The sequence below is a fragment of the Schistocerca cancellata genome, chromosome 5 (assembly GCF_023864275.1).
Source record: "Schistocerca cancellata isolate TAMUIC-IGC-003103 chromosome 5, iqSchCanc2.1, whole genome shotgun sequence".
Lineage (NCBI taxonomy): Eukaryota > Metazoa > Arthropoda > Insecta > Orthoptera > Acrididae > Schistocerca > Schistocerca cancellata.
The window spans coordinates 243,988,706-244,007,624 of NC_064630.1; the positions used below are offsets into that span (position 1 = coordinate 243,988,706).

At 45.0% G+C, this 18,919-nt stretch overlaps 1 protein-coding gene across 4 annotated transcripts in view; it reads left to right on the top strand.

Moving 5' to 3' along the window:
- Window positions 1-615: 615 nt before the first annotated feature.
- The window catches only part of LOC126188094 (peptidoglycan-recognition protein LC-like), a 613,402-nt gene continuing 595,098 nt past the window's right edge, over window positions 616-18,919 (top strand). For all 4 annotated transcript variants that reach the window (XM_049929553.1, XM_049929556.1, XM_049929557.1 and 1 more), the window contains exon 1: window positions 616-1,260. In XM_049929553.1, coding sequence (XP_049785510.1) covers window positions 684-1,260 — 577 coding nt within the window. In that variant the 5' untranslated portion in view covers window positions 616-683. The remainder of the gene's footprint in view (window positions 1,261-18,919) is intronic.

Genomic DNA, 18,919 nt, shown 5'->3' on the forward strand with positions numbered 1-18,919 from the left:
TTGGAAGCAATCAGTGGTTGTTGTCTTGGTTATTTAGTTTATCTCTCTTAAGTATTCAGTTAAAACTTTTCGCGATACCTCGTTAGCCAATGTGTTTAAGGTCTGAAAAGTTTCCTCTTGTCTAAGTAGATGATATGTGTCATAGTTTGGTAGTCTGTCTCGTAGTGTGTTCGCAACATCATTGAAGAGGGGGCATTCGTAAACTACATGTTCGGGTGTATCCTCCGGATCGCCACAGTCACACGCCGGTGTAGCCCTCTTCCCGAATCGAATACATAGAAAGAAAGATCCCTTATCATTTAACTACAATATAGCAGGTCAGCAACTGGAAGCAGTTACGCCACACACCGTCAGGTGGCCTGCGGAGTATGGACGTAGATGAAGATGTAGAATAACTGTGCTTATTTCTTGCGTTCTCTTTGGGGAAAGAACGAAGTAGGAGAATGTCCGGCACAGCCACGGAGCAGCTTCTACGACTTCGGAGATGGTAGAGTTGTGCCGCACGGTGCAGAAGAAGCGGGCACTCCCAGCTGCCGAAGCCGCCGCCGGCGCCCCTGGCGGCCGAGGCCGCAACAGCGAGCGCGCCTCGCCGGCACAGTAGGCAGTAAGCTATCGGCAGTGTACGCGCGGCGTGGCTCATCAGCGCGCTCCGACGTGACGCGACGAGACGGCTATGCGCGGGAATGCTGGACGGCGACCACCGCGCAGCTGACGGCGGCGGCAGACGCGAAACTGAAGGCGATGGCGAAGACGTGGCTTCGGCCGCCAGCTCGGAGGCGGCAGGGACGGCGGCTGCCGCTCGGACAGAGGCAGCCGTCGAAGAGGTCAGCGACAGCGACAGTGACAGCTTCAGCTGGACCAGCTCCGTGGCCGGCGAGTGCCTGGCGGACGACGCGGTGCCTGCGAACGCGCTCGCGGCGGTGGGGGTGGACCAGGGGGGCGTGGTCCCGTTCGGGCTGGCAGACCCGCGCCGCCACCTGAGTCCCGGCCCCACGTTCGGCAACGTTGCCGTCGCCAACTCTACCGACGTCCAGTTCGGTAACAAGACGTTCTTCAACGGGCCCGTCACTATCAAACAGGTGGTATACGCCAAGGATGTGGAGGGCGCCGCTGCCACGGCCGTGCCCGCCGCCGGCACGGGCGCTAGCGTCGCGCACGTCGACCCCGCCGCCCCCGACAAGACCGCTGTCGTCGCCGAAGGCGTCCGCCTCAAGGTGCTGCAGCCCATCGTCGCCAACGGCAAGGCGGCGCGCGTCAACGGTGAGTTCCGAGCCACTCTACTGCACACTACGGCGCGGTGGCTGATGGGTCGTGCTGAACCGTTAGAAACCCAATACCACCGACCGGGACTCACTCTTTCCCGGTCCAGTCAACGTTAGCTAAATGCTCGAAAACTGACATTCTGAGCCTGTGGCTGTGTACAAAATACACGCTGATTTTTGCAGAGAAGAAATAGCAACCACCACATTCTGTACTGCTGTTTATTTTTATAAATAACGCCGTCACCTGTTTCGAACCTACCGGTTAATCATCAGACGGCTTGTTCACATTAAGATACATTCTTGTCACTTTGCATCAGTTTCACTTTTTATCCCCCCATATGATGAAATTTCCTTGGGGTGATGGTGCTCTACAACCAAAACATGATGTGAGACAATGTCTATTTAACTGTAACTGTGCCTCACAACGATTTTAAACGATGTAAACAAATTAAATCGTGAGCACAATCACAGTTAAACAGACATTGTCTCACAGCATGTTTTGCTTCTAGAGCACCACCATCGTAAGAAAATTTGATCATATGGTGGAATAAAGAGTGAAAACTAAAGTAACAAGAATGTATTTTAACGTGAACAAGCCGTCTGATGATGAACCAGTCGGTTCGAAACCGCTAACGACGCTAGTTATGTAAATAACTAGTGTGTAAATAAACAGTGTTATAAAAGGTGTGTGGTTGCTGGTATCTTCTCTGCAAGAATCAACCTGACAACGTTGTACTTAGGTCCTAGTACGAATGGCTAACATTCAGGGTCGTGACAGGAATGATCATTCCAAGCAAATAAGTGTAGTAAACATTGTCTCAAAATGTATATCCTTAGAACTGCGACCACTTCCTCTTCTTCGATACTGTCAAACAAATTTCTTTTATTCTAGTTTTCCTTATTTTGGGACGGGAGGAGGGACTATGGACCCAAACAAGAAAAAATGCCCAGTAAGCCTCAAAAGCTACGAGCATATGTTCAGTAGAAGAGAATACCTCTTAAGGTATACGCTTTAGGGCTCAAGGTTACCGGACATTTTTTTCCTTGTTTTGGTCCATACTACCCCCTCCAAAAAGGTGGAATGCAAAGAGCTTGCAGCAGAATGGATTTATTACACAGTATCAAAGATGAAGAAGTGCTCATAGCTCTGAAGTTATGTGTTGTAGAGCCCATGTGTAATAGACTTCTTTTGCTTCGAATGATCGTATTATAACCTGTGAAACTGACCATTCTTCCTGGGACACTCAGTATAAAGTATCTGTTAGAGGTAATAACAATTTCGGGCGACTCAGTGGCCAGGTGCAAGTCCTTCTACTGGACGCCATTGGGCGACTTGCGTGTCCCTAACCTACCCCAGTTATCCAACAGGGGAAAGGGAACCCACAGTTTATCGTGGAAGCCGAACCACGTGCCGTTTCTGGCGACTCCTCACATTGTTGAGAGGGGAAGGCTAGGTAAAAACTAAGGTCACATGCAGAGTTAACGACCGTTCAAATGTTATGCGTAATTGACTTCGAAATCACCTCGTCTATTGACACCTCACTGCGTCGTCTGCTACCTAAACCCGTTAACGACTGGAAAGTATTTATTAGCAGTCAACATTATGACTAGTACTCAGTCAGTTACTCCCATCAGCCACCTAGCCGAGAGTCTTCTTAAGCCAGTTTTACACTATCGACTTTCTCGTCTGAATCGACTGCTCGTAGCAAGTGTGTCTACTGCAGCGCCTCTGACGTAATATTCCTGTACTGAGTGTCGGCTATCACGAGTGATCTTTGCTTACGCGTCGGCGCCAAAACCGCGTGTCTTGAGAGTGAAGTTTGCTGCGCAGTTCGCGTCTGAATGGTGAAAAGTGAAGTCATGGGAGACTGTCCTTCTTACAAAAAGACGTATTAAGGAACAACCAACAATAATAGACTTTATTAATAGTGACAGCAAAATTCATAGTGGATGCTCCTGACAAAGATTGTATGGCCAATTCTCTGCGCTTCTGATACCTGAAACAATAGGGAAAGCGTTGTCGAAGCATTTCGAAGCATCGTCATTTATTTTCCCAAGAAAATAAACACATACAAAGGCAATTAAACAAAGTTAAAAAGACAGTATATAACTCAATTTTACTTTATCCTTTGTGTCTCGCTTTCTTTCTAAGTGCGAATTAATCTCCAGAACTATTTTTTTCCTTCGATAGAGCTGACCATTTCCCTGCTGACACAATTTTCATTAAAATATTTTCGTACGTTTGCTTTCTGATTTATGCACACTGTAGGCATTTTCCTTGCTCAAGTAACGTAAAAAGTAAGTAACTATTCGCTTTGACATATTTGGTCTCTTGTGGGAGAACACTCGTAGAACAAATAATCAATCGTCATGCAACTTTTTGATACGCACCACGAATGCAAAGTAACAATAAAATAATAAAAGGTGACACAAAACCCAATAACATCACGCGGGTGGGGGCGGCGGGAACTGATTATAGCTTCCGATGTTAGCAGACGCAGTAACGCTCGTTCAACTTGGTCCTCGGTCACAGTACAGTTACTCCGACAGCTGCAACGTCACTAGAAACATGGCTTATTTTTACATATGAGATATTTTGTTTTACTCTAGCGCGTATAATATGCCGAGGCACGCTAAAACATTAGGCACGCTAAAATATTGTGAGTCTTCGTACTTTTGCTAATGACTTTTATCACGTGTTCATGGTTTGATTCTTATGGGCAGTCGCTTTCTCCTCCCGTTAATCGTGTTCACTGCGTCCGCGTCTTGCTGGGTTAGATTTCGATGGTGTTGCCTCTCGAAATCTTGGTTGTGGTGACAGACCGATCATTAGCGGAGCTAGAGGTCTAGGATAGGTTGGAAGGTGACTGATTGTGATTTGGCGAAGCCAGTGATTGTAAACAAGAATTGGCGATCGTCAATATGCTTTTGTAACAGATTAATTTCTAGCGTAGCACGAGGCCTGCTTTCGCCACTGGTAAGATTTACTCCACGTTTAACCATCGTCGTTATGAAAAGCTACTTTGCGAGTGATTTAGCCGCTTCATAATTAACGCACGTTTCTTTATAAATAGTTGAAACTACTAGATGAAATCAGAAAAGCTATATAACATAATAACTCAGTCAATCGTACATCAACTACAAAAAACACAAGCATATGGGGAGTAGTACTTCAGTATTAGCAGTAATTCGTGGGAAGATCGAACAATAGTCGGTAAGCCTCCGTCTGAGGTTACTGTTCCAATATGGCCTTCATTTCGAGTAATGTATAGTCCAGTGTGGTGTGGTTATTTTGTCGCGCAAGAGCAAGTCGAGTGTATTTAACTGTGGTAAAGTAGCGGTTGCAGTTTCGGACATAACTGTTTTCGACTAGATGTAACATATCGAGACTGTAGCTGGGATCGATCACGGGAGCTTACGTTGAAGCGTCGGCTCAACGGTGACAGTTCGTACGTGAGAAGACTGTATTACGACCAAGACACGAAGAGTATTTGTCATCCATCGCTATGAAGCTGATCGTCTGCCTGTTATTCTCTCATTGGCTACTGAAAGCGAGATGTGGAGTCACTTTGCATTCCCATGATGACAAGTGCTGTCAACATTTCTGCACAAAACAAATACACTATGTGATCAAAAGAATCCGGACACCTGGCTGAAAATGACTTACAAGTTCGTGGCGCCCTCCACTGGTAATGCTGGAATTCAATATGGAGTTGGCCCACCCTTAGCCTTGATGACAACTTCCACTCTAGCAGGCATACGTTCAATCACGTTCTGGAAGGTTTCTTGGGGAATGACAGCCCATTCTTCACGGAGTGCTGCACTGAGGAGAGGTATCGATGTCGGTCGGTGAGGCCTGGCACGAAGTCGGCGTTCCAAAACATTCCAAAGATGTTCTGTAGGATTCAGGTGAGGACCGTGCGCAGGCCAGTCCAGTACAGGAATGTTATTGTGGTGTAACCAATGCGCCACAGGCCGTGCATTATGAACAGGTGCTAGATCGTGGTGAAAGATGCAATCGCCATCCCCGAATTGCTCTTCAACAGTGGAAAGCAAGAAGGTGCTTAAGACATCAGTGTAGGCCTGTGCTGTGATACTGCCACGCAAAACAACAAGGGGTGCAAGACGCCTCCATGAAAAACACCACCACACCATAACACCACCGCCTTCGAATTTTACTGTTGGCACTACACACGCTGGCAGATGACGTTCACCGGGCATTCGTCATACCCACACCCTACCATCGGATCGCCACATTGTGTACCGTGATTCGCCACTCCACACGACGTTTTTCCACTGTTTAATCGTCCAGTGCTTACGCTTCTTACACTAAGCGAGGCGTCGTGTGGCATTTACTGGCGTGATGTGTGGCTTATGAGCAGTCGCGCGATCGTGAAATCCAAGTGTTCTCACCTCCCACCTAGCTGTCATAGTACTTGAAGTGGACCCTGATGCAGTTTGGAATTCCTGTGTGATGGTCTGGACAGATGACTGCTTCTTACACATTACGATCGTCTTCAATGTCGGCGGTCTCTGTCAGTCAATAGACGAAGTCGGCCTGTACGCTTCTGTCCTGTACGTGTCCCTTCACGTTTCCACTTCACTATCACATCGGAAACAGTGGACCTAGGGATGTTTAGGAGTGTGGAAATCTCGCGTACATACGTATGACACAAGTAACACACCAATCACCTGACCATGTTCGATGTCCGTGAGTCGGGCGGAGCCCCCCATTCTGCTCTCTCACGATGTCTAATGACTATTGAGGTCACATATAGAGTACGTGGCAGTAGGTGGAAACACAATGCCCCTAATATGAAAAAGGTATATTTTTGGGCGTGTCCGGGTACTTTTGATCACATAGTGTACACCCACATGATTACTCTGCGATTGGCGCGACTCGAATGCAAGACTAAGGGCACTGCCCCCCTCCCCCTCCCCCCACCCTCCACGACAGAATAACTTGTTTGTAAACCAAGTTTGCATTCTTCCCCACCAGACAGGCAGACGTATGAATTCATTGTCAGTTTGAAAAAGCCAGATCAAGTAATGGATATTGACTAGTAGCAAGTGCACACAAGAGCCATTAATTTACCGCGAAATCTCTATTTCACATTCACAGCGAAAATGACTGCCCCCCCCCCCTCCCCCGAAATCAAGGGTACCCTAATTTGTAAGAGACTACTATGAATTTACTTGTATGTCTGAACCGTTCTACTCTCGGAGAGCGCTTGAGGAATTTTAACACTTAAATCATAGCCGTACCGCCGTATGTTGTAATCATTAACGTCTCACCCTCAACTCCTTCAAGAGTCAAATTTCCATGCACGAAACAACGCCTGATTATTCTGCAAACGAGTTAATGTGTTAAATATTTGACGTTAAACATGGTTGTAGACACTCCATTTTCAGAAAAGCTAATTTTTATCTTATCTGAATGTTTATGGCGTCATACCATCTGAATTATGTGTCGTACAATGATATAAGTTTGCAAGTACGTTCAGTGGTACATGTGGATGTCTGCCAATGTATATATATAGTATGTGTAGTATACGTATAGTAAAGAAGTAATGAAGGAAAACGTCATGCCTGATGTTAAAGTTTGGCGGTATGTACAGTGAGCAGCGAAAACGAAGTAAGCGATAATGTTTTTCCTTTCGGTAATTTGTGTGTGTGTGTGTGTGTGTGTGTGTGTGTGTGTGTGTGGACGGGCAGGGGAGTGTCAACGAGAAAAAGTGTCTAGAAGGTTTGCAATTATATGTAGAGTTTGGTGGAAGTCGTTTAGTGCTCTCATTTTCAAATGCCCTGAGTTACGTTGCCGCAAGGTATATACGAGGTCTGTTCAAAAAAATTCGGGAACTTCGTCCACAAAATTTTTCTACTCTTACCTTTTACTTGTTGTGCATGGTCTGTTTCGAAATACTCTCCTCGACAATTGATAGACTGCTCCCAACGCCGTTTCCACTTCCAGGAGCAGTCTTGGTACCCCTGTTCCTGGATCGCACGAAGCGCCACTGCGAATTTTCTTTAATCTCGTCTATCGTTGCAAATCTTCGTCCTTTCAACAGGATTTTCAACTCTGGAACTAAAAAAAAAAGTGATTTCGTTTTTTCTGCAGTAGTCACGCACCAGCAGGGATGAATGTGCGGGTGCGTTATTGATGCAAGAGCCATGAATTGTCTCGCCACATTTCAGGGCGTATCCTTCTCACACTTTCTCGCAGGCGTCGCAACACGTCCGATAGTACCATCGATTAACAGTTTGTCCCTGTGGCACGAATTCATGATGGCACTAATCCTTCAAATTCAAAGAAAGCTGTCAGCATGTTTTTGACATTTGATCTGACCTGATAAGCTTTTTTTGGTCTTTGAGAACGATTCGTGACCCATTATGAAGACTGAACCTTGGTCTCAGCGTCATAACCGTAGGTACTCGTCTCATCACCTGTTATGACTCTGTTAAGGAACTTCTCGTTCTCATTTGCGGGCTCCAAAAGCTCTTCACAGATTGCGAGGCGGAGGCCTTTCTAGTCTTGACTCATAAGACGTGGGACGGACTTGGCGGCAATGTGATGCGTTCCAAGAGGCAATGTCAGGATTTAGTGATGATCCAACTGAAATGTTACACTCTTCTGCAATCTCTCGGACAGTCAGTCTTCGGCTGGCACGCACAATTTCGTTGACGTTCCTGACAAGAGCGTCGTGGATAGACTTCGAAGGGCATCCTGAACGAGGGTCATCTTTAACTTCCGTCCGGCCATTTTTAAACCGTGTGAGCCATTCGTAATATCGAGTAGGGCTTAATCACTCATTACCCTAGGCTTCCTGCATCATTCGCTGTGTCTCTGTGAAGGTATTATTGAGTTTCACGCAACATTTATTAGACGCGCGTTGCGCCTCTAACTCTGCCAACTCGAAATTCGCAAACTGTGCTACATAACGTTCTATTCAATACAGCAATAACAATAAATAACAGATGTATAACAATAAAACTTCCGGCAGTTACGCATTAAATACAGGCGTGTGCAGGGATGCCAACCGCATTTCGCTCCAACCCACCACTGACGCGAAATTAAGAATTTTCTGGAATTTTTTCAACAGACCTCGTACGCAGTTTCTAACTTTAATATTTATCTTATTGTGTTAAACTTTTGACGTTAGATTACATATTTAAATGAATAGGTCACGACAACATTTAAAATTTTTGAATTAGGTCAACAAATTCGAGGGCTATCCAGAAGGTATTTTTAAATATATGCCGCAATTCAAAATACCGCGAGTCTTGAAGTGCGGTCAGTAATAAGGTTTTTGTTGCAAAAACCCATAAACCCATTGAAATTCATCGGCAGCTGTGTAAAGTGTACAGAAACAACGTAATCACCGAAGGCGAAGTACGCCAGTGGTGCATTACACTCGAAAGTGGCCGAACTAATATTCACGAGCGAGATGGACGATCGAGCGCTGTGACTGGCAAACTGGTCGCTGAAGTCGCTGAGAAGATCCAAGAAAACTGCCGACCGACAGTGACGGAGATCTCGTTTTACACAAATTTCACAAAGTTTGTTGCATCAGATCGTTGCACAGAAGCTAGGGAGTGACTAACTGGTTGCAGTCTCAGACGGCAGAATTTTGTAACACTGGAAATTTATTGTTCGCCACTATGATACGTGCTTCAATTTGTGTGGAGACTATGTTGAAAAGTAATATTTAAGTATCGCTTTCAAGTAAATAAAACACAGTTTTTTCAAATAAAACGTAATCCACTTACTAGATACCCCTCGTATATGGAATACAGAAAATCACATTTTTGTTGCTCCTGGGCTCCGTTATATAGGCAGCCTGCAACTGGTATCTGCTTCTAGTCGTCTGGCAGCACAAATATCCAATTTATAAAAAAAAAACTAAATCTTTCTGTTTCTGAGTTCTCCCTTTGTAAATGAGAGGCAACAATATATTTTGGCATTCGCAGGAAAAAAGTTGTTCACTGACATTTCGTTACAAGATTTTGCGGTAATTAGAAGAAGTTTTGCTTTAATTATCCCATCCCTCCTCACTTATCTTATTCGTTCTCTCCCTCCCTCCTCCCCCTCTCCCTCTTTCTGTTTCGTATGACACACAACGAACCGCGCTTCTTTGGACTTACTCGATATTTCCTGTCGGACCCATCTGTTAGGATCCCATTTCGTGCATCAGTACTTTAGAAAAGGACGGTTAAGTGTATTGTAAGCAGTTCGTTTAGTGGATTTGTTGCATGTATTAAAGCTTCAGCCAATGAAACGCAGTCTTTGGGTTGCCATCCCGCTTCACGGATGCAACACATGTAAATGGGTGTTCTCGTACGCTTCCGCTCTTCTGTGTTAATTGTTACTTGCCTAATCTTATTTGCAGCATCTCCACGAGATGGTTGAAGGGCATTTGGTCTTTCTACTTTGTAAGATTTGTTTTCGAAGTTTCTTAAGCAGATACTCGAGAGACATAGAGCGTTATTCTTCGAATGTCAACATTGCAGCATTTCTATTACACTCCCTCGCCAACCCGGAGGCCTGGGCTATTCGCACCGCCTTTCTTTGTATATGCTCCGTATTCGCTGCTAGCCGCTTACTAATCTCTTTCACTTGAGAAGCGTTCAAATAAAAATATCCACTTTATTTTGTAGACGAACTGTAGTTCCCAAGTATCCAAGTATAAGCGTAGTCTCCCATTTCATGACATACTGTTGTCGTGGGTTATTAATGCTATGATCAATGGACACCAAACTCTTACGTTTTGTGAAGTGTACCACTTCGCATTAGTCTGCGTTAAATAGTTGATAGCCTTTTCACCAGTCTTTTCCGATAACCTTTTCACCTCCCCATCCCTGCTACACCCAAAATCCTCAATAATGTGTTTTCCTTTGATTACTCCTATAATTTTTCTTCCTCTCATTAACATGCACTTTCATGTTGCAAAAGTTTCCAGTAGACTCTTTCCCTATCCTACCCCTTTTATGTTTCTTCGCTTTGGTAAACTAGATTTTACGAACATTAATTTTAGTCATTATGTCAAGGAACATTGTGACTGACAGTTGAAATGGTTTTAGAAGAATCCAAATCATGATTTATTTTATTTGGTAGCTGATTTCGGTTGTGCAACAGTGTTCAGAGCAGTTAAATATCCTCGCTGAGGCGGCAGCTTAAACGCACTCTGCTAGTAAATATCAGTCAGCTGTGGAGAGTAATAACGTGTTCTTGGCTTCACAGGTGACGACTTATACGTACCAGAGCCGCAAACTGGACATTAAATTCGCTACAGATGGTTGCATAACGGAAACAGTTAACTGAGTAAAACTAACGGCATTTGCATTGTTTTCGAGTGATTTACAAGAGGGAAGCAACAAAATAGAGGGTCTACCTAGTACTGCAGATAGTCTGTCCTCAGCTTCGAGAAAGCTTTAACCTAGCGAAAGAAAGAAACAGATTAGTTCGCCAGAAGTTGAACAGCCGCAGACGGGGTGGAGGTTGAGGAAGCGAATCGCCGAATGTTTACAAACAGTGAGGGAGGAAGTATCATATACAGCGAGAGGCGTGTGTCTCCTGGCTCGGCTCGCTAGCCAGCGCAGCGCGCTGCAGATGCAGAGAAAGCTGCCCGGCCACCTGATTGGCTAGCGGTCCGGACACGTCACCTCGCCGTCGTGTGTGTGTGTGTGTGTGTGTGTGTGTGTTTACTGTCACCGCCAAGGCCTGGTCGCGCAACCAGTTCTCTTCCACCTGACGATGAACGCGATGAACGAAACGCCTAAACAACATTCCGTACTAGCGCCTGTTCTGGGTTTGCCTCACACTGCATCCATATCATAGAGCTAAAACACAACGCCCAACCATCGCACGGATGCTTTAATGACACAGTTACACAGAAATACAGGGACTGGTCGAAAATATGTAAACACCGAGAGAAATGCACGCTTGAACATGCAGGGTGTTTCAAAAATGACCGGTATATTTGAAACGGCAATAAAAACTAAACGAGCAGCGATAGAAATACACCGTTTGTTGCAATATGCTTGGGACAACAGTACATTTTCAGGCAGACAAACTTTCGAAATTACGGTAGTTACAATTTTCAACAACAGATGGCGCTGCGGTCTGGGAAACTCTGTAGTACGATATTTTCCACATATCCACCATGCGTAGCAATAATATGGCGTAGTCTCTGAATGAAATTACCCGAAACCTTTGACAACGTGTCTGGCGGAATGGCTTCACATGCAGATGAGATGTACTGCTTCAGCTGTTCAATTGTTTCTGGATTCTGGCGGTACACCTGGTCTTTCAAGTGTCCCCACAGAAAGAAGTCACAGGGGTTCATGTCTGGCGAATAGGGAGGCCAATCCACGCCGCCTCCTGTATGTTTCGGATAGCCCAAAGCAATCACACGATCATCGAAATATTCATTCAGGAAATTAAAGACGTCGGCCGTGTGATGTGGCCGGGCACCATCTTGCATAAACCACGAGGTGTTCGCAGTGTCGTCTAAGGCAGTTTGTACCGCCACAAATTCACGAACAATGTCCAGATAGCGTGATGCAGTAATCGTTTCGGATCTGAAAAATGGGCCAATGATTCCTTTGGAAGAAATGGCGGCCCAGACCAGTACTTTTTGAGGATGCAGGGACGATGGGACTGCAACATGGGGCTTTTCGATTCCCCATATGCGCCAGTTCTGTTTATTGACGAAGCCATCCAGGTAAAAATAAGCCTCGTCAGTAAACCAAATGCTGCCCACATGCATATCGCCGTCATCAATCCTGTGCACTATATCGTTAGCGAATGTCTCTCGTGCAGCAATGGTAGCGGCGCTGAGGGGTTGCCGCATTTGAATTTTGTATGGATAGAGGTGTAAACTCTGGCGCATGAGACGATACGTGGACGTTGGCGTCATTTGGACCGAAGCTGCAACATGGCGAACGGAAACCCGAGGCCGCTGTTGCATCACCTGCTGCACTAGCTGCGCGTTGCCCTCTGTGGTTGCCGTTCGCGGTCGCCTTACCTTTCCAGCATGTTCATCCGTCACGTTCCCAGTCCGTTGAAATTTTTCAAACAGATCCTTTATTGTATCGCTTTTCGGTCCTTTGGTTACATTAAACCTCCGTTGAAAACTTCGTCTTGTTGCAACAACACTGTGTTCTAGGCGGTGGAATTCCAACACCAGAAAAATCCTCTGTTCTAAGGAATAAACTATGTTGTCTACAGCACACTTGCACGTTGTGAACAGCACACGCTTACAGCAGAAAGACGACGTACAGAATGGCGCACCCACAGACTGCGTTGTCTTCTATATCTTTCACATCACTTGCAGCGCCATCTGTTGTTGAAAATTGTAACTACTGTAATTTCGAAAGTTTGTCCGCCTGAAAATGTACTGTTGTCCCAAGCATATTGCAACAAACGGTGTATTTCTATCGCTGCTCGTTTAGTTTTTATTGCCGTTTCAAATATACCGGTCATTTTTGAAACACCCTGTAAATGCAAATGCCAGCCAAGCCTGCATGTTGCGCTGTTGTATCTGACCACGAACAGCACCTCTGCAATGTCTTCAGTACGCTGCAAGTGGTAGTTGTCGTCAGAATAGTGTATTGTGTGTTTGTGAGTGCAGTATGTTGGAGCTATGTGAATTCGAACGTGAGCGGATTCTTGCCGCTCGCACGGTGCGTGCTTCCGTAACCAAGGCAAGCGAAGTGATTGGTGTTTCAAGTGGCACGGTATCGCATACAGGGAACGCCTAAAAAATCATCCGCTACGTCACAACGCGGACGAAAGTGTGTGCCGAGTGATCTTGGAGAGAGGGTCATTGGATTGTGACGAAAAATAAGGGGACCATAGCAGCTAAAGTCACTGCAGAAGTAAATGTCCCACTCGCGAACCCAGTCAGTACCCAAACAGCGCAAAGGGAGCTCCACAGGGAGTGAGCTGTAGGGCGAGCTGGAATTCGAAAACCACTCATCAGTGATGCAAATGCCCATAACAGGAAAACGTGGTGCCGAAGCCATGGACTATGGAGCAATTCAAGAAAGTAATTTGGGCGGTGAGTTGTTTCACATTGTTTCCAAATTCTGGCCGAATTCTCGTCCCAAGAAGCATGCCGGCCGAAGTGACCGAGCGGTTCTAGGCGCTACTGTCTGGAACCACGCGACCGCTACGGTATCAGGTTCGAATCCTGCCTCGGGCACGGATGTGTGTGATGCCCTTAGGTTAGTTAGGTTTAAGTAGTTCTAAGTTCTAGGGACTGATGACCTCAGAAGTTAAGTCCCATAGTGCTCAGAGCCATTTTTGAACCAAGACGCATGATGGAGGCTCGGTGCTGGTTTGGGAAGCTATATTGTGATATTCTACGAGCCCCGTGGTAACTCAGGTCGCATTATTGCCAATGATTATGCGACCATCTTGTCTAACCAGGTCCCTGCCATGGTACAATATTTGTTCCCCAAAGGTGATGCTGCGTTCCAAGACGACCGGGCCACTTCTGACACAACTCTGGTCTGGTCTTGTGAGGATGAGGAGGATTTGTCGCATCTCCCTTGACCATCACAGTCTCCAGATCTCAGTATTACTGAGCCTTTGTGGTCCACCTTGGAGTGAACGGTACGTAATTGCTGTCCACCTCCATCACCGTCTGGCAGGAAGAATGGCATAAGACTCCCTCCAAACCCATACAGGACCTATATTTATCCATTCCAAGATGAACGGTAGCTGTTTTGGATAACAACCGTTTTCGTACAACATATTAGGCATGCCAATATGTTGTGTTTTGTTTTTGATGTTTTCATATTTTTGTCCACACCCTGTGAATGAGGGTTGAATTGAGTAACACGTGAAATCCTCCTATAGAGGGAAGGGCACAAGACCTGAGAGTGTGCCCGGCAGAATCTTCACTGACTGTGCAGAGGACATGACTTCTGCTGACCGTAGGTCGCTGGAACAGTGCAGCGTCGCACCCGACGGGGTAATGGGTTAAGGTGTCCTAGACTACAAGAAGGGTCGCAACCCAGACGCTCTAAACTATAGACTTATCATGCAGACGTCTGCTGTTTCCCGTAAAATTATGGAGCCCACTTTCTCCATTCATTCATGAGCTCCCGAAGGCAGTACATAGTGGAGTTCCGGCTGATGCCGTGGTTCACGACTTCCGGAAAGTCTTCGCTACAGTTCCGCGTCTCCGAGCAAACAAAATATGTACATGCGGAATAGTAGTCAGTACGTTCATCTTAATGGAGGGACCAGTCAATGACGTGAAGGATAACATCTGCAGCCTCACAAGGCTGTTCATACACAAAGAGTTGCACGAGTTGAGAGTCTGAGTGAACCTTCATTAGCTGCCACTCTAATAAAATAATTCCAAGTACTGTTTCGTCAATTTTAAGGGCTAAATGCGTAACCGAGTCCATCGAGATAACCGTTCGACCGAGCAACGTGTAGCCTTGTAGAGCCGTTGGTTTCCTATGTCTGCAGTTGACTCCGTGCCATTCTTCGTGTCTACGCTGAATTGTGGAAAACAGGTACGTGGGGATGACAAAAGCAGCTCACAACTCACAGTAGAAAGAGATAATGTAATACATGAAACCTGACACAAGAATCTTTGTTTTCGCAATCCGTTATAGGATCACTTTGTTGTCCGTCTGGCTGGCTGTCCGACTGTCTATCCTTTCTCTCAAAAGTATCAAGTTGAAATTTGTGACATATACGCCTGTGGTCCCTTGGCGGTGTAAAAAAGTGAAGCTACTACGTCGATGTAGCCAAAAGATGAGACTTTTATGTCACATATTTTGATAATCGCTAGCTCACTTATCAAAACCTGTAGGGTACTTCCCATTGGCCTAGAATCGTGGAATTTGGCAATAAGCGAGATTTCACAGCACAACCAAAGAAAAGAAGTCCTTAAATTGTAAGTTTGTAATTAAATCACAAAAAACTTTTTTTGTCATTTGTTATCTAACTGCCTGTCTGTCCGCCTGTGAAGATCCCTTTTTCTCAGGAACGGGTTGACGTATGAAGTTGAAATTTATGTTAGAGAGTGAGGTCTATCGTCCCTTAATGGTGTAAAACACTTAAACTTCTAAGCCCGTGCAGTCAAAAGATACGGCCATTTATGTCACATATTTTGACAGTCGCAAACTCACTAATCAAAACATACAGGGTACTTGCCGTTGTCCTAGAATCATGAACTTTGGCAAGAAGCCGGTTAAGAGTACAAGTAAAGGAAAAAATCCGAAATTGTTATTTGTAATTGTATCAAGCGAAAAAAATATTTCTGTTGCAATTTGGTATCCAGCTTCAGATTTAAAATTAAAACGTACTCGAAAGTCTTGGGATTACTAGGATCGCCAGTATCAATGTCAATAACGGGCAAAGATCGTCAATATTCCCGGTTTCCGGGCTGGATGAATTATCTACAGGGCGACAATTATTGAACTGTATGAAATAAAATCCTCATAACTTCTTAACGGTTTGCGTTAGGATTTTAAAACTGTACAGTTGGCCTTGGGGCACGATGGGAATTAGTATGCGCATATATGGATTGATTTAGCGACGAAGCCCACTTCCATTTGGATGGGTTCATCACTAAATCAATAAGCAAAACTGGCGTATTTGGGGGACTGAGAATCCGCATTTCGCCATCGAGAAGTCTCTTCACCTTCAGCGGGTGACTATATGGTATGTGATTTCCAGTCACGGAATAATCGGTGCGATATCCCTCGATGGCACAGGGACTACCGAACGGTACGTGAAGGTTTCGGAAGATGATTTCATCCCCATTATCCAAAGTGACCACGGAATGATCGGTGCGATATTCCTTCATGGCACAAGGACTACCGAACGGTACGTGAAGATTTCGGAAGATGATTTCATCCTCATTATCCAAAGTTACCATGATTTCAACAAGATGTGGTTCATGCAAGACGGAGCTCGATCTCATCAAAGCAAGAGTTTGTTTGATATCCTGGAGGAGCACTTTGGGGATCGCATTCTGGCTCTGGGGTACCCAGAGGCTACTGGCATGGACCTCGACTGGCCGCCATATTCTCCGGATCTGAACACATGCGACTCCTTTTTTGTGGGGCTATATGGAAGAAAAAGCGTGCAGTAATAACCCTAAAACCATAGCTAAGCTGAAAACAGCCTTTCAGGAGGTCATCGACAGCATCGGTGTTCCAACACTCCAGCAGGTCATGCAGAATTCCGCTATTCGTCTGCGCCACATCATCGCCAGTAATGGCAGGTATATCGAACATATCATGACCTAAATCTGAATATCTGTAGTGACGTTTACATGTTGAATAAAGTGCGTACACACCGTAGTTTGCAGCTAATTTACGTCCGTGAACCATGGACCTTGCCGTTGGTGGGGAGGCTTGCGTGCCTCAACGATACAGATAGCCGTACCGTAGGTGCAACCACAACGGAGGGGTATCTGTTGAGAGGCCAGACAAACGTGTGGTTCCTGAAGAGGGGCAGCAGCCTTTTCAGTAGTTGCAGGGGTAACAGTCTGGATGATTGACTGATCTGGCCTTGTAGCATTAACCAAAATGGCCTTGCTGTTCTGGTACTGCGAACGGCTGAAAGCAAGGGGAAACTACAGCCATAATTTTTCCCGAGGGCATGCAGCTTTACTGTATGGATAAATGATGATGGCGTCCTCTTGGGTAAAATATTCCAGAGGTAAAATAGTCCCCCATTCGGATCTCCGGGCGGGAACTACTCAAGAGGACGTTGTTATCAGGAGAAAGAAAACTGGCATTCTACGGATCGGAGCGTGGAATGTCAGATCCCTTAATCGGGCAGGTAGATTAGAAAATTTACAAAGGCAAATGGATAGGTTAAAGTTAGATATAGTGGGAATTAGTGAAGTTCGGTGGCAGGAGGAACAAACTTTTGGTCAGGTGAATACAGAGTTATAAATACAAAATCAAACAGGGGTAAGGCAGGAGTAGCTTTAATAATGAATAAAAAAATAGGAGTACAGGTAAGCTACTACAAACAGCATAGTGAACGCATTATTGTGGCCAAGATAGACACGAAGCCCACGCCTACTACAGTAGTGCAAGTTTTTATGCCAACTAGCTCTGCAGATGACGAAGAAATTGATGAAATGTGTGATGAGATAAAAGTTATTATTCAGGTAGTGAAGGGAGACGAAAATTTAATAGTCATGGGTGACTGGAATTCAAGAGCAGGAAAAGGGAGAGAAGGAAACATAGTAGGTGAATATGGATTGGGGCTAAGAAATGAAAGAGGAAGCCGCCTGGTAGAATTTTGCGCAGAGCATAACTTAATCATAGCTAACACTTGGTTTAAGAATCATGAAAGAAGGTTGTATACATGGAAGAACCCTGGAGATACTGAAAGGTATCAGATAGATTATATAATGGTAAGGCAAAGGTTTAGGAACCAGGTTTTAAGTTGTAAGACATTTTCAGGGGCAGATATGGACTCTGACCACAATCTATTGGTTATGAACTGTACACTAAAACTGAAGAAACTGCAAAAAGGTGGGAAATTAAGGAGATGGGACCTGGATAAACTGAAAGAACCAGAGGTTGTACAGCAGGGAGAGCATAAGGGAACAATTGACAGGAATGAGGGAAAGAAATACAGTAGAAGAAGAATGGGTAGCTTTGAGGGATAAAATAGTGAAGGCAGCAGAGGATCAAATAGGTAAAAAGACGACGGCCAGTAGAAACCCCATGGGTAACAGAAGAAATATTGAATTTAACTGATGAAAGGAGAAAATATAAAAATGCAGTAAATGAAGCAGGCAAAAAGGAATACAAACGTCTCAAAAATGAGATCGACAGGAAGTGCAAAATGGCTAAGCAGGGATGGCTAGAGGACAAATGTAAGGATGTAGAGACTTATCTCACCAGGGGTAAGATAGATACTGCATACAGGAAAATTAAAGAGACCTTTGGAGAAAAGAGAACCACTTGTATGAATATCAAGAGCTCAGATGGAAACCCGGTTCTAAGCAAAGAAGAGAAAGCCGAAAGGTGGAAGGAGTATATAGAGGGTCTATACAAGGGCGATGTACTTGAGGACAATATTATGGAAATGGAAGAGGATGTTGATAAAGATGAAATGGGAGATACGATACTGTGTGAAGAGTTTGACAGAGCACTGAAAGATCTAAGTCGAAACAAGGCCCCGGGAGTAGACAACATTCCATTAGAACTACTGATGGCCTTGAGAGAGCCAGTCCTGACAAAACTCTACCATCTGGTGAGCAAGATGTATGAGACAGGCGAAATACCCTCAGACTTCAAGAAGAATGTAATAATTCCAATCCAAAAGAAAGCAGGTGTTGACAGATGTGAAAATTACCGAACTATCAGTTTAATAAGTCACAGCTGCAAAATACTAACGCGAATTCTTTACAGACGAATGGAAAAACTGGTAGAAGCTGACCTCGGGGAAGATCAGTTTGGATTCCGTAGAAATGTTGGAACACGTGAGGCAATACTGACCTTACGACTTATCTTAGAAGAAAGATTAAGAAAAGGCAAACCTACGTTTCTAGCATTTGTAGACTCAGAGAAAGCTTTTGACAATGTTGACTGGAATACTCTCAAATTCTGAAGGTGGCAGGGGTAAAATACAGGGAGCGAAAGGCTATTTAAAATTTGTAGAG